This window comes from Syngnathus scovelli, chromosome 16 (assembly GCF_024217435.2).
Source record: "Syngnathus scovelli strain Florida chromosome 16, RoL_Ssco_1.2, whole genome shotgun sequence".
NCBI lineage: Eukaryota > Metazoa > Chordata > Actinopteri > Syngnathiformes > Syngnathidae > Syngnathus > Syngnathus scovelli.
The window spans coordinates 3173172-3198906 of NC_090862.1; the positions used below are offsets into that span (position 1 = coordinate 3173172).

General features: G+C 43.2%; 2 protein-coding genes across 3 annotated transcripts; both read right to left on the reverse strand.

Annotated features, from left to right (window-relative positions):
• Positions 1–65: 65 nt before the first annotated feature.
• srebf2 (sterol regulatory element binding transcription factor 2) lies at positions 66–9234 on the reverse strand. 2 transcript variants are annotated; one of them, XM_049745947.2, is made up of 20 exons: positions 8930–9234; positions 6666–6988; positions 6322–6475; positions 6061–6209; positions 5831–5950; positions 5436–5708; positions 5175–5289; positions 4956–5107; positions 4670–4868; positions 4410–4585; positions 4025–4274; positions 3787–3956; positions 3541–3712; positions 3295–3412; positions 3096–3202; positions 2788–2920; positions 2477–2648; positions 1978–2154; positions 1775–1886; positions 66–1639 (listed from the first exon to the last, which is right to left on the reverse strand). In XM_049745947.2, the coding sequence occupies exons 1-20, from the start codon at positions 9006–9008 to the stop codon at positions 1437–1439; spliced, it is 3354 nt and encodes a 1117-aa protein (XP_049601904.1). In that variant the 5' UTR covers positions 9009–9234; the 3' UTR covers positions 66–1436. The 2 variants fall into 2 exon arrangements, with proteins under 2 accessions (XP_049601904.1, XP_049601903.1); XM_049745946.2 differs by having other exon boundaries at positions 5831–5965.
• A 384-nt stretch (positions 9235–9618) lies between these two features.
• On the reverse strand, positions 9619–25670 carry LOC137839566 (uncharacterized). Its single transcript, XM_068653442.1, has 12 exons — positions 25036–25670; positions 23683–23753; positions 23264–23569; positions 22682–22990; positions 22100–22408; positions 20730–21826; positions 19298–19335; positions 19032–19102; positions 17348–18918; positions 16038–16237; positions 12644–12714; positions 9619–12369 (listed from the first exon to the last, which is right to left on the reverse strand). Exons 1-12 carry the CDS (start codon positions 25167–25169, stop codon positions 11582–11584), a joined length of 4965 nt encoding a protein of 1654 aa, XP_068509543.1. The 5' UTR covers positions 25170–25670; the 3' UTR covers positions 9619–11581.
• Between the last annotated feature and the right edge of the window lie 65 nt (positions 25671–25735).

Genomic DNA, 25735 nt, shown 5'->3' on the forward strand with positions numbered 1-25735 from the left:
TGTCATTAATCTTCTGTTTTAAGCCGGCTATATATATCTTTTGCAGGGTAGGAACAAACAAGAACTATCACCACCATCACATTTTTAATTATAAAAACAACAAGATCAAAATAGTGAACAAGACTGAAATTTGGAAAGTAAAAAGGATAGACAAAAAAAGATGTAACATAACATCAGAAAAGCTTTAATAAACCCACCCTAACCATGGCATTGCTGTTCTTTGTGCAGCCAAGAAAGAGAATGATCTGCTCGGTTTGACCTGTAAGATAATTTTCTGGAAGTTTGCTTCTCTACTCTAAAAAAAAAAAGAAAACAGTAAGCTTTTACACAAATCTAAAATGCTTGTTCTATATTTTAAATTCCTCACATTAAAATATAATACACGCAAATTGTGACTTTCCTCCCCTCCAGCAAAGGATTATTCTTAAAAAGGATATAATTAAATAAGACACAAAAGCAGGAATGACAGAAGCACCTTGTGCGAGGCAAAAACTACAAATTTAAAAGCAAACAGCTTTAAACAATTTCTAACATGATTTTAAAAATTACATGATATAGCAAAATAGTTCTGTTTAAAATAATGTTTTGCCTAAAAAAAAGAGACATCAGACAAGATAAAACATTTCCATCGTAGCATTGTTGCACAAGCACATATTTTACATTAAACAAAGGTTTGCATTTTTTTTCCTCCAACCTAATTACCATCTAAAATTAACTCAGTGAAATATTTTAACATTTGGGGCAAGGTAGCCATAACAGCTCCTCTGATCCAGCCATTAAAACCAACCAGACAGTAGCGATTGTCAGTAATGTCTTCTTCAATAAGTGCTTTACGTTTAAATCTACTTTTAAAAGTTAGTCTATTTGTATTTACAACCGAAATACAAACTGTTTATATTCAATAATCATACATGCACTACAATATGTGTGTATCAACATCCTGCATTCCCAGCAACTTGCCCTCTGTAGTCGCGACCTTTGTGTGATGTACTGAAAGCTGCACACTCTTACTTCCAATTCAGAATAACCGACCTTGTGTTTGTGTATTTTCTTTTTTTCCCCACAGTATAAACGCACTGCGATTGAGGTAGATATAAAGCGACACGACTTAAAATTCAGCATAAACCAGTCTGTCTTCACATGTATGCATTTGACAGCCCTTAGAATCGAAGCTGGCAAACAGATTTAGAAATTGCAAAATGGCATTGCAGCTCTGCGAATGCACCAATTTGAAGTTATTTATAAACAGGTCCCTTTTTCTTTGGAAGCCCCATTACACCTGATATCCCTGTTGCGCAATTGTAAATATGAGGCAGTGAGCCAACTTTGTGAATGACCAAAAGGTGGCGAGATTGTTCTAAAGCTGAGCACTTGGAGAGATGATGATACAGGCTTAAAAATGTAGGACTGTAAGTTAAATCGACAGAAGTGTGTGTTCAGGATGTAACCACGGTCGTGCCACCGCTCAGGCGCATCAGGATCTGTTGACAATCTTGCAGGGAGCGCCGATCTCCTACCCGCTCCAGCGTGCGTTTGGCCTCGGCCAGCAGGTGGGCACGATGCCCGGGCGGGGTCAACAGAGGCATGGGCAGGTGGCCGCAGGCCAGCAGAATGGCGTGAGCCCGCTCCCTCTCACCCTCTGATGTTAAAATACAAAATAGAGATCAGCATTTTGTTAATTGCTTTTGTTGTTTGTGAAATAAATCACATTCCTTTTTTTTTATCTTAACAAGAGGGGAAATGCAGCAGACGAAAAGGCAAAGATATTCTTCACCTGCATTGGGGAGGCCGTTGGTCCTGCGTCGCAGATTGTGATCCAGCAGCTGGTGCGTCCTTGTGGGACTGGCTCCGGCCATCAGCCTCACCGTGGTCTCGTGGAGGAACATCTACAAGCAAAAGAATCGTGGCTTGAATACACCTGGAGCCGAAGAAAGTCATGAAACAATATTGCTGTCATTATTCTGAACTTCTTGTCACCTTATGCTGGGCCTGTCTGGAGCACTGCGTGAGCTTTCTGAGGGCACTGAGGTCGTTTTGAAAACCAGCCAACTGCGAGGCAGATGCTGGCCCCGGTTCCCCATTAGTGCTGCTTCCTCGCTGCCATAAACTGGTCCTCAAGGTCAGTAGAAGGTCGCATACCAAGAGCTCCATCGCCTTAGATGATAAAGAAAATTCAGAACATTATTTAACATCCTCCACTCCCTATTATTTTAAATGAAGAAAAAAATGACAAAATGCATGTTCACTGTTTAACCATTGATGATGCAACAGTTTGATATATTTATTTTGTGGTTGCTGCAGGAGCAGCATGCAGAGCTTGGAGGTCTCTGTAATGCACTGCAGGTCCATTGCACTTGGCTTGAAGATCATGCAATGCAACTACAATGCACCACAGCCACCTCCTGCCATCCATCTCTATCGCGCTATAACATCCACCTACCCAAAAAAAAAAAAAAGCTATTTAATTGTTCTTTACCTTGTTTAAGCCATCGCCGGGCTGCCCAAGCGGAACTGAGATGCTGGAGCGCAGGTAGCTGCTGGCTTGGTCACAACGGGACAGACAGGCTGATGTTCCTTCTCCCTTTAGAGGTGACAGACTCATCTGAACTGACTTGCAGAGTGACTGCACAGCTTTGGGCAGAGGGTGGCTGGAACAGACAGGAGAAAGAGAAACAGTTCAAATGAGGGAAGTTCATCTTTCAGACACACCAATTTACCACAAAAAAAAAAAGAGGGCGAAAGTAGTTCTGGGAACATTCTGGGAGCACTTGATGACATGGCACTTACTCAAGAGTGTTTCGTGTTCTTGGCATCCGCTCTGCTTCCACCAACAGAGACCTCACGGTGACATCATCACCTTGAAGCCAATGGATGGTAGCCTTTAGGACCAACGCCCACCAACGACTCACTGGATCTCTCACTGCCAGACAAAACAAAGTAGAAAATATTTCTTTTGATTCCATCTTAAGATTTGAGATGTCAATATTAAATGAATTGCACCATTTTTATAGCCAAAAATAACCTCTAAGAACTCCATGAAGGAAGTTCAATAATATCCCCAACGAGGAAGTGTGCTATGTCAAACATAACCGCACCTGATGTGATGGTGTGACTGGGAGGAGTTGAGAAGGGAGGAGCAGACGGCGAGTCCTCTGTGCATTTATTCAACTGTTGCAGGAACTCAAGGGCACCGGAAAAGTCTCTGGAAGAAGGAAGCAGACGAGTACATAGCTGAACAGTAATGTCATTGTTTCACACTCCAGTGAATTAGTGCTGGCAGGCCTCCTGTCACACCCAGAGCTTTGTTTGTGTTTGCACGTTTCAAAGTCATTTTGAGGCTGGATGAGGGTGTGAACGGCTCTCTCCAACAACTTCCTGCAGAAACAGCGGTGCAACTGGGCCACTGGGTCTCCTGGAAGGCAAATATTTACAATTGGGCGGTTTTAAGTATGGCGGCACGTTTCGTTTTTCACAACCGGATGACGTTATTTAACATCATGCTTGGTAACGATTTGAATCAAGTTTGAAGGTCATTTGTACCTGGGTCTCTCTTCGACGTGAACACCCCATCGCTGCTCTCTGACTTCAATGACCAATCACAGCTTAAAAAGAACTTCCTGCCCAATGGGTTGAAAAGCCAGCGCAGGCCGTCCGGAATGTGCTTTGCGTCACATTGATTTGCGAGGCTCTCGGCACAGCTCAGTAAGTAACCCTGAAGAAGAAAAAAAAGGAGTTGTGTAAGTTGAAATTGATACGATTTTAAAAGAGAATAATAAGGTGACGTACGGGCAAACAGGTGATGTAGAGACCAGGTACAGTACGCATGGCTGCGGCTGCCGTCACGTAGATCTCGGCCAGTTGAGCGGGGGCCATCTTTCCTTGGGCGCTCTCGCTGAGGTTGACAGCACTCAAAGACAGCGACAGGGCCCACCAGCTGCTTCGCTGAGGTAGCTTTCCTACAAATCACGCACAATTCATTTTTATCGAGATTGTTCTTTCTTTGAATGACCATCCCAACACTTACCCGTGAGTTGCAGCTGGCTCAAACGATGGTATACCAGGGCGGCATCCTTCGCGCTTGTCCTCGCCTCGTCCCCCTCGTGTTTGCCTCGGATTTGGTGAACCAGCCACCCGAGAGGGGTCGGGCGATGTAAACAATAGCGAATCACGTTCCAGGTCAACGAGCAGACCAGATCCAGTTTGGTGGAAGGCAAGGCTCTGGTCAAGATGGACAAGGAAGTCTCTAAACTTGTCAATGCTGCAGCATAATCTTCCTATGAGAGATGGAGAAAATAAAAGAAGAAAGTTCGAAGAGATGACTGCAAGAGGTTGGAACAGATAATAAAAGTACCAACTACTTAGAACAACCATAAAAAACAAAAATGGGACTTCATTGGAAATGTACTCACTCTCTTGAGGTGAACATCAGCTTGCTTTCGGTGTCTCCAGAAGGACACCGACTTGGGGGAGTGAAGGGGCGTGACAGGTTCCCAGTGGTAGAGCACCCGTACGCAACCCCAAATTGCTCCCAGCCCACTCAGCATCCAAACCATCACCCATGGCAACAGACAACGCAGCCAAGAGGCTAGGATTCAGAAAGAGAGAGCCCACACAGGGAGATAAATGTCAATCGGATTCCATCTTCATCATAAAAGCTAGCTTTTATTACCCAAATCTTGAGTGGGGCCCGGGAACCAGGATAGAGATCTAGAAGGTCCGTGCCCAGTAGAAAGACTCTCCGAGATCTCCGAATCCAGCAAAGAGGGCAGCGGGTTCAGGGAGAGACAGAAGAAGGTCAGGGCACAGAGGAGCAGACGAGAGCCGTCCATCACTCCAACAAAGTTAGGAGAGTCTGGCTCACACTTCATCTGGGATCAAAAAAAAAGACAATGCTGAATAGACAATAGATGATAGAAAGAAAAAAAAACGATGGACCCAAACGGCGTGTACATTACCTGATCGTGATCCATTAAGGGGCTGCTGGGCTCAGAGTCCACATTGTAAGGAGAAAACTGTTGAGGGGAAATTGAGCCCAAGTCGGAGGCTGGAGGTGACATAATTGCAATTTCCTCTTTAGGCTCCATATCCTCAGACATTGTCACTGGCCCTGAGATAAACAAAGATGTTAATCAGAATGAATTTGCGATATGAAGTTACCCGTGTGTTCCACTTACTGTTCTTCTGGTTTGCCATCTTAAGAGTCAGATTCTCCTGTCGAAGTTTATGGTTGACCTGTTTCAGGTACTTAATGTAGTCGATGGCTTTACTCAACACTCCCGACTTATGCATCTGAAAGCAAAAATGTAAGGAGAAAAAAAAATCCTTTGAATCGGTACATCTCCAACCAACATTTGCACTCCAGACCACTTGTGATGGACTCTAATAATTAGGAGCACTTCTCATTTGTTAAAACAACCAAAATTCAAATCACTGACCTTGACGTCATTGCCGACAACCAAGTCCCTCAGCTCCACAATCTTGTCGTTGATGGACGAGCGGTACCTCTTTTCAATGATGTTGTGGGTGGTCCTTCTCTCACCCTCCTTCACCACCCCTCCTTGGCACAGCCCGGCCGCAGTCAAAGTGCTTTGGTCGATGCCTGAGATGGTGCCGTTTGTGCAGTGAGAGGAGCCCGGCTGCAGGTGTTTGATTGTCAGCTTCTCTCCGCCGCCCAGAACAGAAGTCAGGAGGCTGCTGCCCATCAGTGTCTACAGACACAAAAGCGATTGGTCGTGGCATATTTACTCGAATTCTGACTACTATGGTGGTTCTAATTGAGATATTCTGGTTGTGTTGTAAAAGCACAAATTCATCTTTTGGGGTGTATTACCGGGACTTGCAGTGTTGTGTTCTGGAGGGGCGTGGTCAATGTGGTGATCCCTCCTGGGTTTGGCATGGTGGATAGTACCAGGGAATCGGTCTTCAAAATCTGAGGCTGTTGAACCAGAGGCTGTTGAACCAGAACCTGTTGAAAAGTACCACCGCAAAATTTAAAAACAGAACTTGAAGAGTTGACGTGTCTCAATCATCAACTGATGACATGAATAGCAAAGTCGCTACCTGTTGCATTTGCTGCGGCACAGCGTGGACTGTAGTGGGCGCTGTAGAGAGAGTCTGGATGGTCTGACCGTTTGACAGAAGGCGTTGTTGAATTGTCACGGGTTGGAGTTGAGGTGTTGTCACAATGCTCTGCACTTGTGGTTGAAGTACTGGAAGAACATGAGAAATGACAAATGAGTACCGGTGATTGGTCATGAGTCAGATTGGAACTGACTCAATGAGAATATTGCAGCAACATGATGACAGGATTGTTTTTGTCACCTGGGAAACCAGGAGTCGGGCTCTGGTGGTAGATGACCGGGTTTTGGATGAAACGTGACTGCCCACAAGTGGTGGCAATCATCACCGTTTGGGGCGCAGGTGTCTGGATGGGTGTTGGGACCAAAGTGTGAACCGGGAATCGCTGGGTTTGCATCTGCAATATATAAGGTGAGAAAAAAATGATGAAATGACGTCATTTCTTTAAGGTGTTTATGAATAAACTAATTTTCTGTAAAAAAAAAATAATAATAATATTACATCTTATCAAGGCTGTCATCACACAGCAATAAAATGTGCTAGCAGACATTCTTCACTTGGCATGAGTTTAAGAAAATTTGTCAAACCTGAATGGTGGGTTGGGCCACCAGATGGGGTTGGATGGGGTGGACCACCTGAGGCCGCGGCTGAAGGGGCGGTGGGGTACGGGTCACCTGATGCTGTACTGTAGATGGTGTGGCTGTGGAGGGCGACTGAGCAGGGGAGATATTTGGGGGGAGGGAGCCAGACCTGGGCGACAATGTCGGGGGGGCAGAGAGCCCAGCGCCGGTGTTGTGGTAGGCAACCGGGTTTGATGCTGGCGCAGATCCCGAGTTTTGATTGGCTGGTCGAGGGGTGGTGCTTAGAGTGTCCAGCTCCTCAAATAAGTCGGGATCAAGCTGGAGCATCTCTGAAGAAATATGAAGAGAACAATTTTGAGTATGTACAGGATGTTGGCATTAATTGATGACCCAAATGATCAATACATAAAAATGTAAATTAGCATAAGGAATATGAAACTTTGCAAATACTCTACCCTATTGTGACAGTAATACTGGTAAGGACTTTGTATGTCCTTGAGTAAAAGTGAAAAGCATTACTCAATCATGATGGGTCTCTGTCGGTACACCTGAAGCGTGTCAAAGCAGTTTTTACGGCAGAAAGATAAGACAAGAAATAGCAGCCAATGTTGCAGATCGACCTTGAGGGAAGCACACGTACATGCAGACGCAACTTCTGCTTTTGGCCTTGAAAAAATTATGTGCCCACAAAGACAAGCAGAGCTGTAAAAGTGGAATTTCAGTCTGTGGTGCTGATGTCGTTGAAACTTAATTGCTTCGAGAAGCTTTAAATGGAATTTTAATATAATATATAGGAAATATTGGGATGCGCCACAACTGTTTCCATTGACCCCCCCCCCGAAATATATCAGGATACGACTTGTGGGCCCGATTGCGCAACCCTATTTCCAATGCAGCTACAAGGAAATGAGATAATTGTTCATCCTTGTGCACCTTTAGGCTAAAAGAACAAAAATAACCATTCGTATAAATGTCAATACTATCAATAAAAAACTGTTTTATTTTTCCCCAACTTTAGATATGTTGAAGTCTTCAACTCAAAACTCCTGTGAAGTGTTTATCATCGTGAATCTGACGAAATCATACGAGGAAATAAATCACGGGCAGTCCAACCTGCCAAAATAAACCACCCGGAACAACAACAGAAAAAAAATGCATAGCAGTTTGGGGCGCGAACACAAGGTGACTTTTAGGCTCAAACATGACCTCATGGTTGAAATCCTGCCAAAAACCACATCAAGTCATTGTCATAAATAAGTATTTCGTCAGAGTGGAAAAGGGGTACAGCCTTTATGGCAACCGAGCAGAACTGAATTGTTCATACCAACAATTTGCCACCATTTATTCAACTTGGACACTCAAGCAAAAGTTTTTTTCATGTATTGCAGATGAACACATTTATGCTGACAGATACACAAAACCAGGCATGAGTGCACCTCAATAGGGGGGAGATTGTTGGGCAGACAGACAGAACAAGCCAGTTATAGTAGCCCCCAGATGCCGCAGACAATGGTGTTGTGGGCTTCTTGGTGAAAAGAAAGAAGGTTATGCAACTGTAGTCCCAGAGAGAGTAATTAGGGAGCGAGACAAGTGCATACATGCGTGTAAAATGGTTCAACGAAACAAGTTTCAAACTTTATTTAAAAAAATAATAATAATTGTGATAATTTTATGCTCTTAATGGTATGTTGAACTTCAGTGCATCTATGCTAATTTCAGTTCGGCTATCTAACTCTGAAATACACTGATGAGATAAAAAAAAGTTGTTTGAAAATAATGATGTTTAATTATAAAATGTTTCGTTTTGGTTTAATTCGTGTGAGTTTTACAGTTAACCTTAAGTGACCAACCTTATTTGCAGAAGTGTGCAAAGTGAGTCTTCTTTTCTTCAGTGATCTTATGGGATCGTGTTTTATTAAGTTTACATTGATATTACGTTTAAATGTGTAAAACTGCACGTGGAACTGGAATTAATGCCATGATAAATGGGGGTTCACTGTCATCCATTGAAGTGGTCGGGTATCTTCAATCATCAATGAATTTGAATGACAACATGCCTAATACGGAATGACAGCTCATTGATTACCTAGCTAGAAACGACTGGAAAGATAAACGCGTTTTCTCTCTATTTATTAGACTGCAATAAATGACAGACGCGCTCAGCTTCCTTACGCTGCTCCAGACCCGCAAATGCTGACCAGACTGAGGGGAAACTGGAAGAATAAAGTCAAATAAACACGAACACGGTTTTCAGTGACATGACAACTCACCATAGATGTCCCCTACTGTTAATCCATTTCCAAATTCCGCTAAAGGCTCCATTGGTGGTATGTACTCTCCACAGTCCATCCTTGACCGCCGTAACCGAGTCGCCTCGGATAAAACTGTCGGGTACAAATGTCTAAGTACGTGTCTAATGTCTCTCGTAATTAGTTATTGTATTCACAAGTGAAAGTTGGACAACACCAGTGCCTCAAAAGAGGCAGCGGTCTACCCGGCTATACTCATTTAAAATTATATTTCCTGAAGACGACGCCATATTGTTTTGGCGTTACGTCATTCGCAAATAGACGCGGTGGTTTAAAAGGGGCTCAGATTGGTCCAAAGCAACGTGTTGTTGTCAGCAGACCAGACGGGATTGACCAATGACAAGACCGCATTCTCCATGGCCTGATAGTACGTCATCAGAAACTCATGTGTTATTTCAACAAAACCCCGCCCCTAAAACGCCCTCCCGAGGAGGAGTAGGGAACCACACTTGGCAAATGTAACACGTTGATAAAATGCCTATGTCCCATAAATAGAAATTAAAAATAGAATCGGGACACCTGAATCATTTCCGTCTCTCGCCTACCGATGACATGATGAGTTTAATAAGTTTCATTGTTTAAAACAACATGAACCTTAGATGTTGTAGCTTGGATTCCCTTGCATAGACAGAATACTGGAGGATCAGACGTCTTGAAAAGTGTATTTATTTGTTTGTTTGGCATCATACAGTCCATCACAAATAAGGGATGAATATTTTCATTAAACAAGTGGGAATATAGCGGTACAGGAAATGGATAAATGGATGACAGTAATAAGCAAAACCTACTTGAAAATAAGAACGAAAATACAGAAATTTCATGAGTTACTTTACAAACAAAATCAATCATTTGATAACAGATTTTTTTTTTATAAAGCTCAACTATACCTGAAAGATTTTTTGGGCCACATTTATAACACATCATTTTCTAAAATCAAGGCAATTTTCATATTTCAAAAAAGCAATGTAAGAAAATATAAAATGTATTATTTTAAACCCTAACCAATCTGGCACAATGAGAAAAACATAAATGCCCCCATATTTAATCATGGGTTATTAGAGTAGTGTGAAGAAACTGGACTTGAAATAATCTGGCTGCATCTTTAGTGCAATCGTTTGACAATATTTTAGGGACGCTTTAGTGTTCATTTGTTGCATGACACCTCATAAGTAGACTTTTGTGAGTCTTTGGTTTTATCTACGACCACTTTCACTACAACACCGACAGCTCCTGCAACCTTCGCAATCGCAACCACTGTATCTAGAGCAGTATTTCCGGCTGCAGCAGCAACAGCTCCCCCAGCAGCTGCCCTGATAGCCAAAGCGGTCTTTCCCGAGGCTGCGGCAACTACGGCGCTCACAGCTCCGGCGGCAGACGCTCCGGTAATCTGAGCAGCAACGAGGCCAACGGCACTCCCCGCAACATGTGCCGAGAGGGCAGCGGCCAAGGGGACAGCGGCGCCAAAGGCGACCCCGACTGCCAGGCCTACAGCGCCGGCAGCCACTATGTTGGATTTTGTCCACAATTTAGGGAGCGCGTTATCTGCGCTTCACGGCAAAAGCCTTTGCCAATCACCTGTTATCCAATTTACTCACTGCGTGCTCGTTTGATTTCTTCAGATTTAGGAAAATGCAAAGACACTGAAGCAGAAATTAGACTTACAGATTGATTGAGTTCAATCACAATTCTTGTTCAAAAAGCTCTGTTTTCAGGAAAGTACAATACAGCGCTGGGCCCTTCAAGAGCAGAAAGTCTCCATTCAGAAAAGGAAAAGTCCAAGGTTGTTAGATCAGTTTTATATTCAGTAGCACATTGTGGGCTGGGATTGATGGGCGATGAGTCTTCGGGGTGGGGCAAGTTTGAAGGAGAGTCTGCTTCCATGGGAGTGGTGCTGGTTATGGGCGATTCGGTGTGTTGGTGGGGGGCTGTTGGTGTGTGTGTGTGTGTGGAGGGGGCTGTTGTCTTCCATCCCGTCTCTCGGCCTTGGCGATCATCTTTGGCCGAGTTCTCGGGTGGCTCCTTCTGGCACCCACTGGTTTTATCTCCACGTGACCTTCCTGTGAACATTCTTCTCCAATCTTGGACATACACTGTCGTACCGCATTCAACCGTATCTTTTCTTTGTTAGGCAAACTATTTCCCTCTGTGCAGAGCGTTCAGTAGTAATCAAAAACTGGCGTCTAACATTAGTCAAAACATAAGATACAATCAAGTACTGAACGGTCAAGACGACTCTGGCCGTGTCCATGATTCAGAGAAAAAACATCAGGCATGCATTCCACAGTTCCTTAAGGGTCATTAAGCTATTTAGGCAATATATCAAAAGTCATTTGTTATTTCAAAGTCCTCAGAAATATATATATCAGATCATAAAGTTATAAAAACCTTTCTCATCACCACTTATCAAAAATGTCTAGTTATGTCTTCTTTATTGATTTGGTGTGTACGTATAATTATATGCTTCAAATGTTTCTTTTATTTATTTAATATGTGAATATACTTGTCTGCTTATGTACTTTATTCAATGAGGTTTGAGCATATCTGTTTTTGTAACGAGGCAGGACTTTTTGTATTTCGACCTCATTCCTTCACCTATGCGCTTCAAGTTAGCCATTAATCTTTCCTCTGCTGCAACTTCCTCTTCCTGATACTTTGAGGAACAGTCTCCGATTCCATTTCTTGCTTCCTTTTCTGCTCTTCCCTCATCGCTGCCTCTGCCTCTTCAAACATAGCGTTGGTGTAAAACTCAGTTTCGCTCTCCTTCACCATCTTGTCGACCTTCATCATGAGTTCTTGAACCTGCGTCGCATTACCGTAGTTTTCCTCATTGTTAAACACGTGGTACCTGCCCCCGCATTTGTCAATGAGCTCTCGAAGACCATCAGGACTCTCTTCTAGGTATTTATCAAACTCCTTGCCTTTAAGAGAATCTCCCTTGGTAAAGAGAACTATTGTGTGGGATTTGACAGCGTCATCTCCAAATATTTTAGCCAGATGGTTGACAGCCTGGGCCTGGTAATCTGTGTAACGTCCAATGGGCACCACCAAGAGAAAAGCATGGGGCCCAGGAGCGGCATGATACAGACATTTAGCCATTTCTGTATAAATCTCCTCCATACTGAGGTGAGTGTCCCCAAAGCCTGGCATGTCAACCACCGTAATCTTCCTCATTCTCTTCTGGTCATCATCAAAAGCACGATCAGTGCTCTCAGACTGGCATTTCCGGGTCACTGAGCTGCCACTCAACTTTGCCAGGAACTTTTTTTGGCCCAAAATGGTGTTCCCCAATGAGCTCTTGCCAGATCCTGTGTTCCCAACCAGAACCAGCCTGCTTTCTTCAAGCTCTGCGTTGCCCATCATGTCAACTGGCTGGTGCCGTTCTGCACTCTGCGACGGCAAAGCTGCACAAAAGTGTGTTAAAAGTCGTTCATATTTGGAATGAACCTGCCCATTGTAAATGTTAGCATGCAACAACATGCACTATATTCTGTCACAAATTTGGAACCAGCAGTATAGTGTACAGATATATAATTATAATTACAGTTTTAACCATCCCATGTTAGACTTAAAACATACTTAAACATTATAAATTGATTTCTTCAAGTATTTCTTAATACATTTGAGGAAATGGGAGATTGGTTCACTTTGAGGGAAATAAAAAACAGTCTTGCTTACACATGTCTTCACACAAAAAAGGCTTCCTCCAAGCTGTTTGCGTGTCACTCCCGGACCTCGGTTGAAGTTTACTGCAATATTCACACAATTAAACAAATGAGAATTAAACATTGTACAGGCTGGGAATAAATTAGCATATAGGTACTTAATTGGAGTCATAATATATATACAGAGCACATCAAAATAATCCCAAACATTTTTGATATAATCTTTTCTCTACTCTGTGGAAACAATGATTAGAGTTTAGTGCTTTTTTTCCTATGCGCACCAGCCAAGCACCGCGCCTTGTCCTTCGTGAACCACATTCTTCAAAGATCAAACTTGTTTTACCGTTATGTATAAATCCGCAAAGTGGCGAGGGATCACTGTAGAAATGATTGCGCAATGCAGGCGTAACCCTCGTCTCCTTAGCCCCCCCAAATACTTCAAAATTACCGTATTTTCCGGACTATAAGTCGCTCCGGAGTATAAGTCGCACCAGCCATAAAATGCCCCAAAAAGTGAAAAAAAACATATATAAGTCGCTCCGGAGTATAAGTCGCATTTTGGGGGCAATTTATTCGACAAAATCCCACACCAAAAACAGTCATGAACGAGCAACAACAGGCTAAACGATAGCAACAACAGGCTAAACGATAGGTATGCTAACGTGACAAACACAAACAAAGAGCTGAGAACGGGCCTGACGTAACATATAGAGTGATTAAGGACAACTATTACATGAATAACATGTTTATAAAACCATCAGTGTCACTCCAATTCATTAAATAGCAACAACAGGCTAAACGATAGGTATGCTAACGTGACAAACTCAAAGAAAGAGCTGAGAACGGGCCTGACGTAACATATAGAGTGATTAAGGACAACTATTACATGAATAACATGTTTATAAAACCATCGGTGTCACTCCAATTCATTAAATAGCAACAACAGGCTAAACGATAGGTATGCTAACTTGACAAACACAAACAAAGAGCTGAGAACGGGCCTGACGTAACATATAGAGTGATTAAGGACAACTATTACATGAATAACATGTTTATAAAACCATCGGTGTCACTCCAATTCATTAAATCCATCGATCGATCTTTGTCAACAATGGGTGCGCACGGCTGAGGGCGCTTGCGCTTCAAAATATTCCACAGGCTCATATAACGATAGATAAACTATATTTTAAATAACTATAATACAAGCCAATAATATTATCAAACCATCCGTGCACTTTAATTCCATTAAATCCATCGATCAAATTCCTCGTCCTTTGTCAACATCGCCGCGCGTGCGCCCTGACGTCACCCTCGTCTTTATTCCACAGATCTACTATATAACTATATTGTAGCATTAACAAAGTACAAGGATAGACGTAGGTTTGGTAAACGGCTCTTTATTAAACAAAACAAACTTCCAAGCGTGTGGCGGCGTGGACTTCCAGACAGACCGGGCGTGCGTAATGGCCATGTCCGAGCCCCGCGCACCGTTCGCGGACAACCACTCGGCCGATCGTCGGCCCCCGACTCAGTAGAGACCGGGCGTGCGTAAAAGCCATAATAGTTTTTCAAACCTTCTATGTCACTCCAAATCCTTAATTCCTTCAAACTCTTTGTCCTCCGTGTCACTTAGAAATGATCACCGCTAATGATGCCGGTCGTCCTTGTGTGGGCACGTTTGTATGTAAACAACCGGCGCGCCGCGCTACTGACGTCACTTGAAATAGTAATCCATTGGTACATCACGGTTCTCCAAACTTTCTTTCTGCTGCTCGATTACTGTTTTCAGCTGCATATTTTACAACTTGAAGTTTGTAACCTGCAAAATATGAGTTTCTTTTTGGTGCCATTTTTCTTAAGCCCACCCAGTTGATGAGTCACGGCCAACGGTAAAATTTAGAGCGCCCTCATCCAGTTTCGTCTGAAAATATAATTTTTTTTGGTTGTTTTATCAAAGTCAAAGTCTGCTTTATCGTCGATATATTTTTTTTATATACTAAGACACACAAAGAGATTGAAATTACATTTCCTCTATCCCTCGGTGAGATAGTACACATATGCATACAAGCAACACAAAAAAAACCAAGAAGGCACTAACAATGAATAAATAAGAGTATTGAATAAATGATAAATAAACAAATAATAATAAATAATAATAATAAATATAAGAGGAGCAAAAATGGAGCAAGTGTACATACAGCAGACAGTGGACTTGGATATGGTGCTTTAAAGTGTTAATTGCTTTATTTGATGTTTTCTCTATTTTTTATGTTTTGAATATGTTCAAGATAAAGAAATAAAAGCATGTGAAGTGATCAACTATACTAAAAATAACATGGGAAGTGGTCAACTATACTTGTAAGTGATGTCTTAATGATCAAGTAAAAATTTGTGAAAAAAAAACATATATAAGTCGCTCTTGAGTATAAGTCGCCCCCCCATCCAAACTATGAAAAAAACCGCGACTTATAGTCCGGAAATTACGGTAAGTATGATCGAACTTAAAATGGCAACTTTTGCTGGCAATACCGAAAGCGAAACGAGCCACCTTAGGACGTAGCAACTAGCATTACGTCGAAAGACGCTGCAAACGATCAAAATCACGGTACATCATTACAATATGTCTAAATTACTTTACCCCGGCCTTGTTACGTCGACATACGCCTGTAGTTAACACTGCTTGCAGGTCGTTTGACGTGAGACTGACGTTGTTTGCGTCACCCACTTCTTTTAATGCGTAGTCGTGGTCATAAAACATTAAACAAATATGGTGTCAGGGGGGCGGCTCGGTGGCGCACTGGGTAGCACGTCCGCCTCACAGTTAGGAGGGTGCGGGTTCGATTCCACCTCCGGCCCTCCCTGTGCGGAGTTTGCATGTTCTCCCCGAGCCAGCGTGGGTTTTCTCCGGGCACTCCGGTTTCCTCCCACATCCCAAAAACATGCTTGGTAGGCCGATTGATCACTCCAAATTGTCCCTAGGTGTGAGTGCGAGTGCGAATGGTTGTTTGTCTCTGTGTGCCCTGTGATTGGCTGGCAACCGGCAACCGGGCTACTGCCCGATGACGGCTGGGATAGGCTCCAGCACGCCCGCGACCCCCGTGGGGACTAAGCGGTTCAGAAAATGGATGGATGGATGGATGGATGGTGTCAGGGTTTTCCAGGTTACCTTTATCGTACGATTATATTGGAATACAACCTGTAATAAATAACCTAGCTAGATTAGTTTCATGCTTATATTGGAATGAAACCTGTGATAAATAACCTAGCTTGTCCCATCCTACCCAAAGTCGTAAATCACCCCTTGCTATGTTTTGACTAGAGGTCAAGGGCTTTCTCTATTCAGTCCATTCTTACCCCCACCCTGTTTCTCTCAATAAAAATGCTCTTGCAGGAGCCGAGAGTCAGAGCTCCATTCGATCATCGCTGTACGCACAGCGACGAATGGACTCTCCACCTGCAGGTGTCCAAAAGGACTTACTTGTCTCCCGTGTGGTTCTTGCAAAATAAGTTGGAATGAGCGAAACCACCCCTCGACACACATTGGCTGACAAACAGGCACATCGACGCTGCGCCACGCAAACAAGTTTAGTCTTAAAACGGTCACTTTTTAATTCCATTTCATCCAAAATAAATGGCTTGGTCATTCTGTGGTGATAATATGCTTCTGCTGAATTTCATCGGGCTAAACAGAGATACATTTGCACATCCTAAGGAGATTCGAATCTAATGCATGAGCTGACATTGGTATTGTAAGAAAGGTACAGGTAATGTAGATTACGGTTATTTAGATGTGCATTTTATCACAAAAGTAGTTTTGGTTACCTCATTGAGCTAGATAATGGGTGGGGGGGAAACACATTTTTGCAAACACAGGCTTGCTTTAGCCTTTCACAGTATACATTGAATCTCACCCTGCTGAAAAAATAAATACATCAATAATCAGCATGTTTTTGTAGCGTTTTTGTGCTTTCGCCAGCAAGTGCACAACCAAACACCTGAACATTTGAACCGCACTTGGCAAATGTAACACATTGATAAAATGCTTATGTCCCATAAATAGAAATTAAAAATAGAATCGGGACACCTGAATCATTTCCGTCTCCCGATGACATGATGAGTTTAATAAGTTTCATTGTTTAAAACAACATGAACCTTAGATGTTGTAGCTTGGATTCCCTTGCATAGACAGAATACTAGAGGATTAGACGTCTTGAAAAGTGCATTTATTTGTTTGTTTGGCATCATACAGTCCATCACAAATAAGGGATGAATATTTTCATTAAACAAGTGGGAATACAGCGGTGCAGAAAATGGATGGATGGATTACAGTAATAAGCAAAACCTACTTGAAAATAAGAACAAAAATACATTACAATTAGTTACTTTACAAACAAAATCAATCATTTGATAACAGATATTTTTATAAAGCCTAACTATACCTGAAAGGTATTTATCATCTTCCAGATTTTTGGGCCACATTTGTAACACATCATTTTCTAAAATCAAGGCAATTTTCATGTTTCAAAAAAGCAATGTAAAAAAAATATAAAATGTATTATTTTAAACCCTAACCAATCTGGCACGATGAGAAAAACATAAATGCCCCCATATTTAATCATGGGTTATTAGAGTAGTGTGAAGAAACTGGACTTGAAATAATTTGGCTGCATCTTTTGTGCAATCGTTTGACAATATTTTAGAGACGCTTTAGTGTTCATTTGTTAAATGACACCTCATAAGTAGACTTTTGTGAGTCTTTGGTTTTATCTACGACCACTTTCACTACAACACCGGTAGGTATGACAGCTGCTGCAACCTTCCCAAACGCAACCACTGCATCTAGAGCAGTATTTCTGGCTGCAGCAGCAACAGGGGCAACTTGCACAGTGTCCTGAACTCCTTCTGCCCCTGTTGCAGCACAAGAAGTTGTGCCTGGTCCTGCAACCAAAGTTCCACCTGAGGTTGGGCCATTTTGCGCTGCCAATGGAGCTAAACCACTGTTGGCTGCAGCCGCACCAGTCCCAGCACTCAGAGCCGCCGCCGTGCCCAAGGAAGCCCCCACAACTACGGAAGCGGCGAGAGCAACACCTCCGACACTACTAACCTGCACAAGAGAATCCAAAGCTCCCTCTTTCACACTCTCTGCTTCGGAGCCAGCAATGACTCCTATACCAGCGCCGATAAGTCCCCCAGCAGCTGCCCCGATAACCAAAGCGGTCTTTCCCGAGGCTGCGGCAACTACGGCGCTCACAGCTCCGGCGGCAGACGCTCCGGTAAGCTGAGCAGCAACGAGGCCAACGGCACTCCCCGCAAGATGTGCCGAGAGGGCAGCTGTCAAGGGGACGGCGACGCCAAAGGCGACCCCGATTGCCAGGCCTACAGCGCCGGCAGCCACTATGCGCTTCAAGTTAGCCATTAACTTTGAAGAGGGAGCAACCTTTTGCGTAGAGGCTCCATTGCATCCTTTACGCTCGCTTTTCTGATCTTGCCTCTGCGGCAACTTCCTCTTCCTGATGCTTTGAGAAACAGGCTTACTTTCTTCATTGTCAGTCTCCAATTCCATTTCTTGCTTCCTTTTCTGCTCTTTCCTGATCGCTGCCTCTGCCTCTTTAAACATAGCGTTGGTGTAAAACTCAGTTTCGCTCTTCTTCCCCATCTTGTCGACCTTCATCATGAGTTCTTGAACCTGCGTCGCATTACCGTAGTTTTCCTTATTGTTAAACACGTGGTACCTGCCCCCGCATTTGTCAATGAGCTCTCGAAGACCATCAGGACTCTCTTCTAGGTATTCATCGAACTCCATGCCTTCAAGAGAATCTCCCTTGGTAAAGAGAACTATTGTGTGGGATTTGACAGCGTCATCTCCAAATATTTTAGCCAGATGGTTGACAGCCTGGGCCTCGTAATCTGTGTAACGTCCAATGGGCACCACCAAGAGAAAAGCATGGGGCCCAGGAGCGGTAAGATACAGACATTTAGCCATTTCTGTATGAATCTCCTCCTCAGTGAGGTGAGTGTCCCCAAAGCCTGGAATGTCAACCACCGTAATCTTCCTCATTCTCTTCTGCTCATCATCAAAAGCACGATCAGTGCTCCCAGACTGGCATTTCCGGGTCACTGAGCTGCCACTCAACTTTGCCAGGAACTTTTTTTGGCCCAAAATGGTGTTAGCTGATGAGCTCTTGCCAGATCCTGTGTTCCCAACCAGAACCAGCCTGATTTCTTCAAGCTCTGCGATGCCCATCATGTCAACTGGCTGGTGCCGTTCTGCACTCTGCGACGGCAAAGCTGCACAAAACGTGTTAAAAGTCGTTCATATCTGGAATGAACCTGCTTATTGTAAATTTCAGGAAATGGGAGATTGCTGCACTTTGAGGGAAATAAAAAACAGTCTTGCTTACACAAGTCTTCAAATAAAAAAGGCTTCCTCCAAGCTGTTTGCGTGTCACTCCCGGACCTCGGTTGAAGTTTACTGCAATATTCACACAATTAAACAAATGAGAATTAAACATTGTACAGGCTGGGAATAAATTAGCATATAGGTACTTAATTGGAGTCATAATATATATACAGAGCACATCAAAATAATCCCAAACTTATATGTAATCTTTTCTCTACTCTGTGGAAACAATGATTGGAGTTTAGTGCTTTTTTTTCCTATGCGCACCAGCCAAGCACCGCGCCTTGTCCTTCGTGAACCACATTCTTCAAAGGTCAAACGTGTCCCCAAAATAGCGGATTCGTGAAAGATGAAGCGCGAAGTGGCGAGGGATCACTGTAGAAATGATTGCGCAATGCAGGCGTAACCCTCGTCTCCTTAGCCTCCCCAAATACTTCAAAATTAAGTATGATCGAACTTAAAATGGCAACTTTTGCTGGCAATACCGAAAGCGAAACGAGCCACCTTAGGACGTAGCAACTAGCATTATGTCGAAAGACGCTGCAAGTTATCAAAATCACGGTACATCATTACAATATGTATAAATTACTTTACCCCGGTCTTGTTACGTCGACATATGCCAGTAGTTAAAACTGCTTGCAGGTCGTTCGAGGTGAGACTGACGTTGTTTGCATCACCCACTTCTTTCAATGCGTAGTCGTGGTAAAAAAATAAATAAAAAAAATAAAAAATGCATGGTCCACCCCTCGACACACATTGGCTGACAAACAGGCACATCGACGCTGCGCCACGCAAACAAGTTTAGTCTTAAAACGGTCACTTTTTAATTCCATTTCATCCAAAATAAATGGCTTGGTCATTCTGTGGTGATAATATGCTTCTGCTGAATTTCATCGGGCTAAACAGAGATACATTTGCACATCCTAAGGAGATTCGAATCTAATGCATGAGCTGACATTGGTATTGTAAGAAAGGTACAGGTAATGTAGATTACGGTTATTTAGATGTGCATTTTATCACAAAAGTAGTTTTGGTTACCTCATTGAGCTAGATAATGGGTGGGGGGGAAACACATTTTTGCAAACACAGGCTTGCTTTAGCCTTTCACAGTATACATTGAATCTCACCCTGCTGAAAAAATAAATACATCAATAATCAGCATGTTTTTGTTGCGTTTTTGTGCTTTCGCCAGCAAGTGCACAACCAAACACCTGAACATTTGAACCGCACTTGGCAAATGTAACACACTGATCAAATGCTTATGTCCCATAAATAGAAATTAAAAATAGAATTGGGACACCTGAATCATTTCTGTCTCTTGCCTACCGATGACATGATGAGTTTAATAAGTTTCATCGTTTAAAACAACATGAACCTTAGATGTTGTAGCTTGGATTCCCTTGTATAGACATAATACTAGAGGATCAGACGTCTTGAAAAGTGTATTTATTTGTTTGTTTGGCATCATACAGTCCATCACAAATAAGGGATGAATATTTTCATTAAACAAGTTGGAATACAGCGGTACAGAAAATGGATAAATGGATTACAGTAATAAGCAAAACCTACTTGAAAATAAGAACGAAAATACAGAAATTTCATGAGTTACTTTACAAACAAAATCAATCATTTGATTACAGTTTTTTTTTTATAAAGCTTATACTGTTCCTGCAGCCAAAGTTCCAGCACCAGCTCAAGCCCTCAGAGCCCTCACAACTGCGGAAGCGGCGAGAGCAACACCTCCGACCTTACTAACCTGCACAAGAGCATCCCAAGCTCCCTCTTTCACACTCTTTGCTTTGAAGCCAGCAATTACTCCTATACCACCGCCGATAACTCCCCCAGCAGCTGCCCCGATACCCACAGCTCCGGCGACACCGATGCCAAAGACGACCCCGATTGCCACGCCTACAGCGCCGGCAGCCACTATGCGCTTCAATATACCCATTAACTTTGAAGAGGGAGCAAGCTTTTGCATCCTTTTCTTCAAGGCTCCATTGAATCCCTTATGCTCGCTTTTCTGATCTTTCCTCTGCTGCAACTTGCTTTGACGAACAGTCTCCAATTCCATTTTTTGCTGACTTTTCTGCTCTTCCCTGATCGCTGCCTCTGCCTCTTCAAAGATAGCGTTGGTATAAAACTCTTTTCCGCTCTTCTTCACCATCTTGTCGACCTTCATCATGAGTTCTTGAACCTGCGTCGCATTACCGTAGTTTTCCTCATTGTTAAACACGTGGTACCTGCCCCCGCATTTGACAATGAGCTCTCTAAGACCATCAGGACTCCCTTCTAGGTATTCATCAAACTCCATGCCTTTAAGAGAATCTCCCTTGGTAAAGAGAACTATTGTGTGGGATTTGACAGCGTCATCTCCAAATATTTGGGCCAGATGGTTGACAGCCTGGGCCTCATAATCTGTGTAAGGTCCAATGGGCACCACCAAGAGAAAAGCATGGGGCCCAGGAGCGGTAAGATACAGACATTGAGTCATTTCTGTATAAATCTCCTCCTCAGTGAGGTGAGTGTCCCCAAAGCCTGAAATGTCAACCACCGTAATCTTCCTCATTCTCTTCTGCTCATCATCAAAAGCACGATCAGTGCTCCCAGACTGGCATTTCCGGGTCACTGAGCTGCCACTCGACTCTGCCAGGAACTTTTCTTGGCCCAAAATGGTGTTAGCTGATGAGCTCTTGCCAGATCCTGTGTTACCAACCAGAACCAGCCTGATTTCTTCAAGCTCTGCGATGCCCATCATGTCAACTGCCTGGTGCCGTTCTGCACTCTGCGACGGCAAATCTGCACAAAACGTGTTAAAAGTCGTTCATATTTGGAATGAACCTGCCCATTGTAAATGTTAGCATGCAACAACATGCACTATATTCTGTCACAAATTTGGAGCCAGCAGTATAGTGTACAGATATATAATTATAATTACAGTTTTAACCATCCCATGTTAGACTTAAAACATACTTAAACATTATAAATTGATTTCTTCAAGTATTTCTTAATACATTTGAGGAAATGGGAGATTGGTTCACTTTGAGGGAAATAAAAAACAGTCTTGCTTACACATGTCTTCACACAAAATCTCCTCCTCAGTGAGGCGAGTGTCCCCAAAGCCTGGCATGTCAACCACCGTATAGTTCCTCATTCTCTTCTGGTCATCATCAAAAGAACGATCAGTGCTATCAGACTGGCATTCCCGGGTCACTGAGCTGCCACTCAACTTTGCCAGGAACTTTTGGCCCAAAATGGTGTTCCCCGATGAGCTCTTGCCAGATCCTGTGTTCCCAACCAGAACCTGCCTGCTTTCTTTAAACTCTGCGTTGCCCATCGTGTCAACTGGCTCGTGCCGTTCTGCACTCTGCGACGGCAAATCTGCACAAAACGTGTTAAAAGTCGTTCATATTTGGAATGAACCTGCCCATTGTAAATGTTAGCATGCAACAACATGCACTATATTCTGTCACAAATTTGGAGCCAGCAGTATAGTGTACAGATATATAATTATAATTACAGTTTTAACCATCCCATGTTAGACTTAAAACATACTTAAACATTATAAATTGATTTCTTCAAGTATTTCTTAATACATTTGAGGAAATGGGAGATTGGTTCACTTTGAGGGAAATAAAAAACAGTCTTGCTTACACATGTCTTCACACAAAATCTCCTCCTCAGTGAGGCGAGTGTCCCCAAAGCCTGGCATGTCAACCACCGTATAGTTCCTCATTCTCTTCTGGTCATCATCAAAAGAACGATCAGTGCTATCAGACTGGCATTCCCGGGTCACTGAGCTGCCACTCAACTTTGCCAGGAACTTTTGGCCCAAAATGGTGTTCCCCGATGAGCTCTTGCCAGATCCTGTGTTCCCAACCAGAACCTGCCTGCTTTCTTTAAACTCTGCGTTGCCCATCGTGTCAACTGGCTCGTGCCGTTCTGCACTCTGCGACGGCAAATCTGCACAAAACGTGTTAAAAGTCGTTCATATTTGGAATGAACCTGCCCATTGTAAATGTTAGCATGCAACAACATGCACTATATTCTGTCACAAATTTGGAGCCAGCAGTATAGTGTACAGATATATAATTATAATTACAGTTTTAACCATCCCATGTTAGACTTAAAACATACTTAAACATTATAAATTGATTTCTTCAAGTATTTCTTAATACATTTGAGGAAATGGGAGATTGGTTCACTTTGAGGGAAATAAAAAACAGTCTTGCTTACACATGTCTTCACACAAAATCTCCTCCTCAGTGAGGCGAGTGTCCCCAAAGCCTGGCATGTCAACCACCGTATAGTTCCTCATTCTCTTCTGGTCATCATCAAAAGAACGATCAGTGCTATCAGACTGGCATTCCCGGGTCACTGAGCTGCCACTCAACTTTGCCAGGAACTTGCCCAAAATGGTGTTCCCCGATGAGCTCTTGCCAGATCCTGTGTTCCCAACCAGAACCGGCCTGCTTTCTTTAAACTCTGCGTTGCCCATCGTGTCAACTGGCTCGTGCCGTTCTGCACTCTGCGATGGCAAAGCTGCACAAAACGTGTTAAAAGTCGTTAATATCTGGACTGAACCTGCTCATTGTAAATTTCAAGAAATGGGAGATTGCTGCACTTTGAGGGAAATAAAAAACAGTCTTGCTTACACAAGTCTTCACACAAAAAAGGCTTCCTCCAAGCTGTTTGCGTGTCACTCCCGGACCTCGGTTGAAGTTTACTGCAATATTCACACAATTAAACAAATGAAAATTAAACATTGTACAGGCTGGGAATAAATTAGCATATAGGTACTTAATTGGAGTCATAATATATATACAGAGCACATGAAAATAATCCCAAACATTTTTGATATAATCTTTTCTCTACTCTGTGGAAACAATGATTAGAGTTTAGTGCTTTTTTTCCTATGCGCACCAACCAAGCACCGCGCCTTGTCCTTCGTGAACCACATTCTTCAAAGATCAAACTTGTTTTACCGTTATGTATAAATCCGCAAAGTGGCGAGGGATCACTGTAGAAATGATTGCGCAATGCAGGCGTAACCCTCGTCTCCTTAGCCCCCCCAAATACTTCAAAATTAAGTATGATCGAACTTAAAATGGCAACTTTTGCTGGCAATACCGAAAGCGAAACGAGCCACCTTAGGACGTAGCAACTAGCATTACGTCGAAAGACGCTGCAAACGATCAAAATCACGGTACATCATTACAATATGTCTAAATTACTTTACCCCGGCCTTGTTACGTCGACATACGCCTGTAGTTAACACTGCTTGCAGGTCGTTTGACGTGAGACTGACGTTGTTTGCGTCACCCACTTCTTTTAATGCGTAGTCGTGGTCATAAAACATTAAACAAATATGGTGTCAGGGGGGCGGCTCGGTGGCGCACTGGGTAGCACGTCCGCCTCACAGTTAGGAGGGTGCGGGTTCGATTCCACCTCCGGCCCTCCCTGTGCGGAGTTTGCATGTTCTCCCCGAGCCAGCGTGGGTTTTCTCCGGGCACTCCGGTTTCCTCCCACATCCCAAAAACATGCTTGGTAGGCCGATTGATCACTCCAAATTGTCCCTAGGTGTGAGTGCGAGTGCGAATGGTTGTTTGTCTCTGTGTGCCCTGTGATTGGCTGGCAACCGGCAACCGGGCTACTGCCCGATGACGGCTGGGATAGGCTCCAGCACGCCCGCGACCCCCGTGGGGACTAAGCGGTTCAGAAAATGGATGGATGGATGGATGGATGGTGTCAGGGTTTTCCAGGTTACCTTTATCGTACGATTATATTGGAATACAACCTGTAATAAATAACCTAGCTAGATTAGTTTCATGCTTATATTGGAATGAAACCTGTGATAAATAACCTAGCTTGTCCCATCCTACCCAAAGTCGTAAATCACCCCTTGCTATGTTTTGACTAGAGGTCAAGGGCTTTCTCTATTCAGTCCATTCTTACCCCCACCCTGTTTCTCTCAATAAAAATGCTCTTGCAGGAGCCGAGAGTCAGAGCTCCATTCGATCATCGCTGTACGCACAGCGACGAATGGACTCTCCACCTGCAGGTGTCCAAAAGGACTTACTTGTCTCCCGTGTGGTTCTTGCAAAATAAGTTGGAATGAGCGAAACCACCCCTCGACACACATTGGCTGACAAACAGGCACATCGACGCTGCGCCACGCAAACAAGTTTAGTCTTAAAACGGTCACTTTTTAATTCCATTTCATCCAAAATAAATGGCTTGGTCATTCTGTGGTGATAATATGCTTCTGCTGAATTTCATCGGGCTAAACAGAGATACATTTGCACATCCTAAGGAGATTCGAATCTAATGCATGAGCTGACATTGGTATTGTAAGAAAGGTACAGGTAATGTAGATTACGGTTATTTAGATGTGCATTTTATCACAAAAGTAGTTTTGGTTACCTCATTGAGCTAGATAATGGGTGGGGGGGAAACACATTTTTGCAAACACAGGCTTGCTTTAGCCTTTCACAGTATACATTGAATCTCACCCTGCTGAAAAAATAAATACATCAATAATCAGCATGTTTTTGTAGCGTTTTTGTGCTTTCGCCAGCAAGTGCACAACCAAACACCTGAACATTTGAACCGCACTTGGCAAATGTAACACATTGATAAAATGCTTATGTCCCATAAATAGAAATTAAAAATAGAATCGGGACACCTGAATCATTTCCGTCTCCCGAT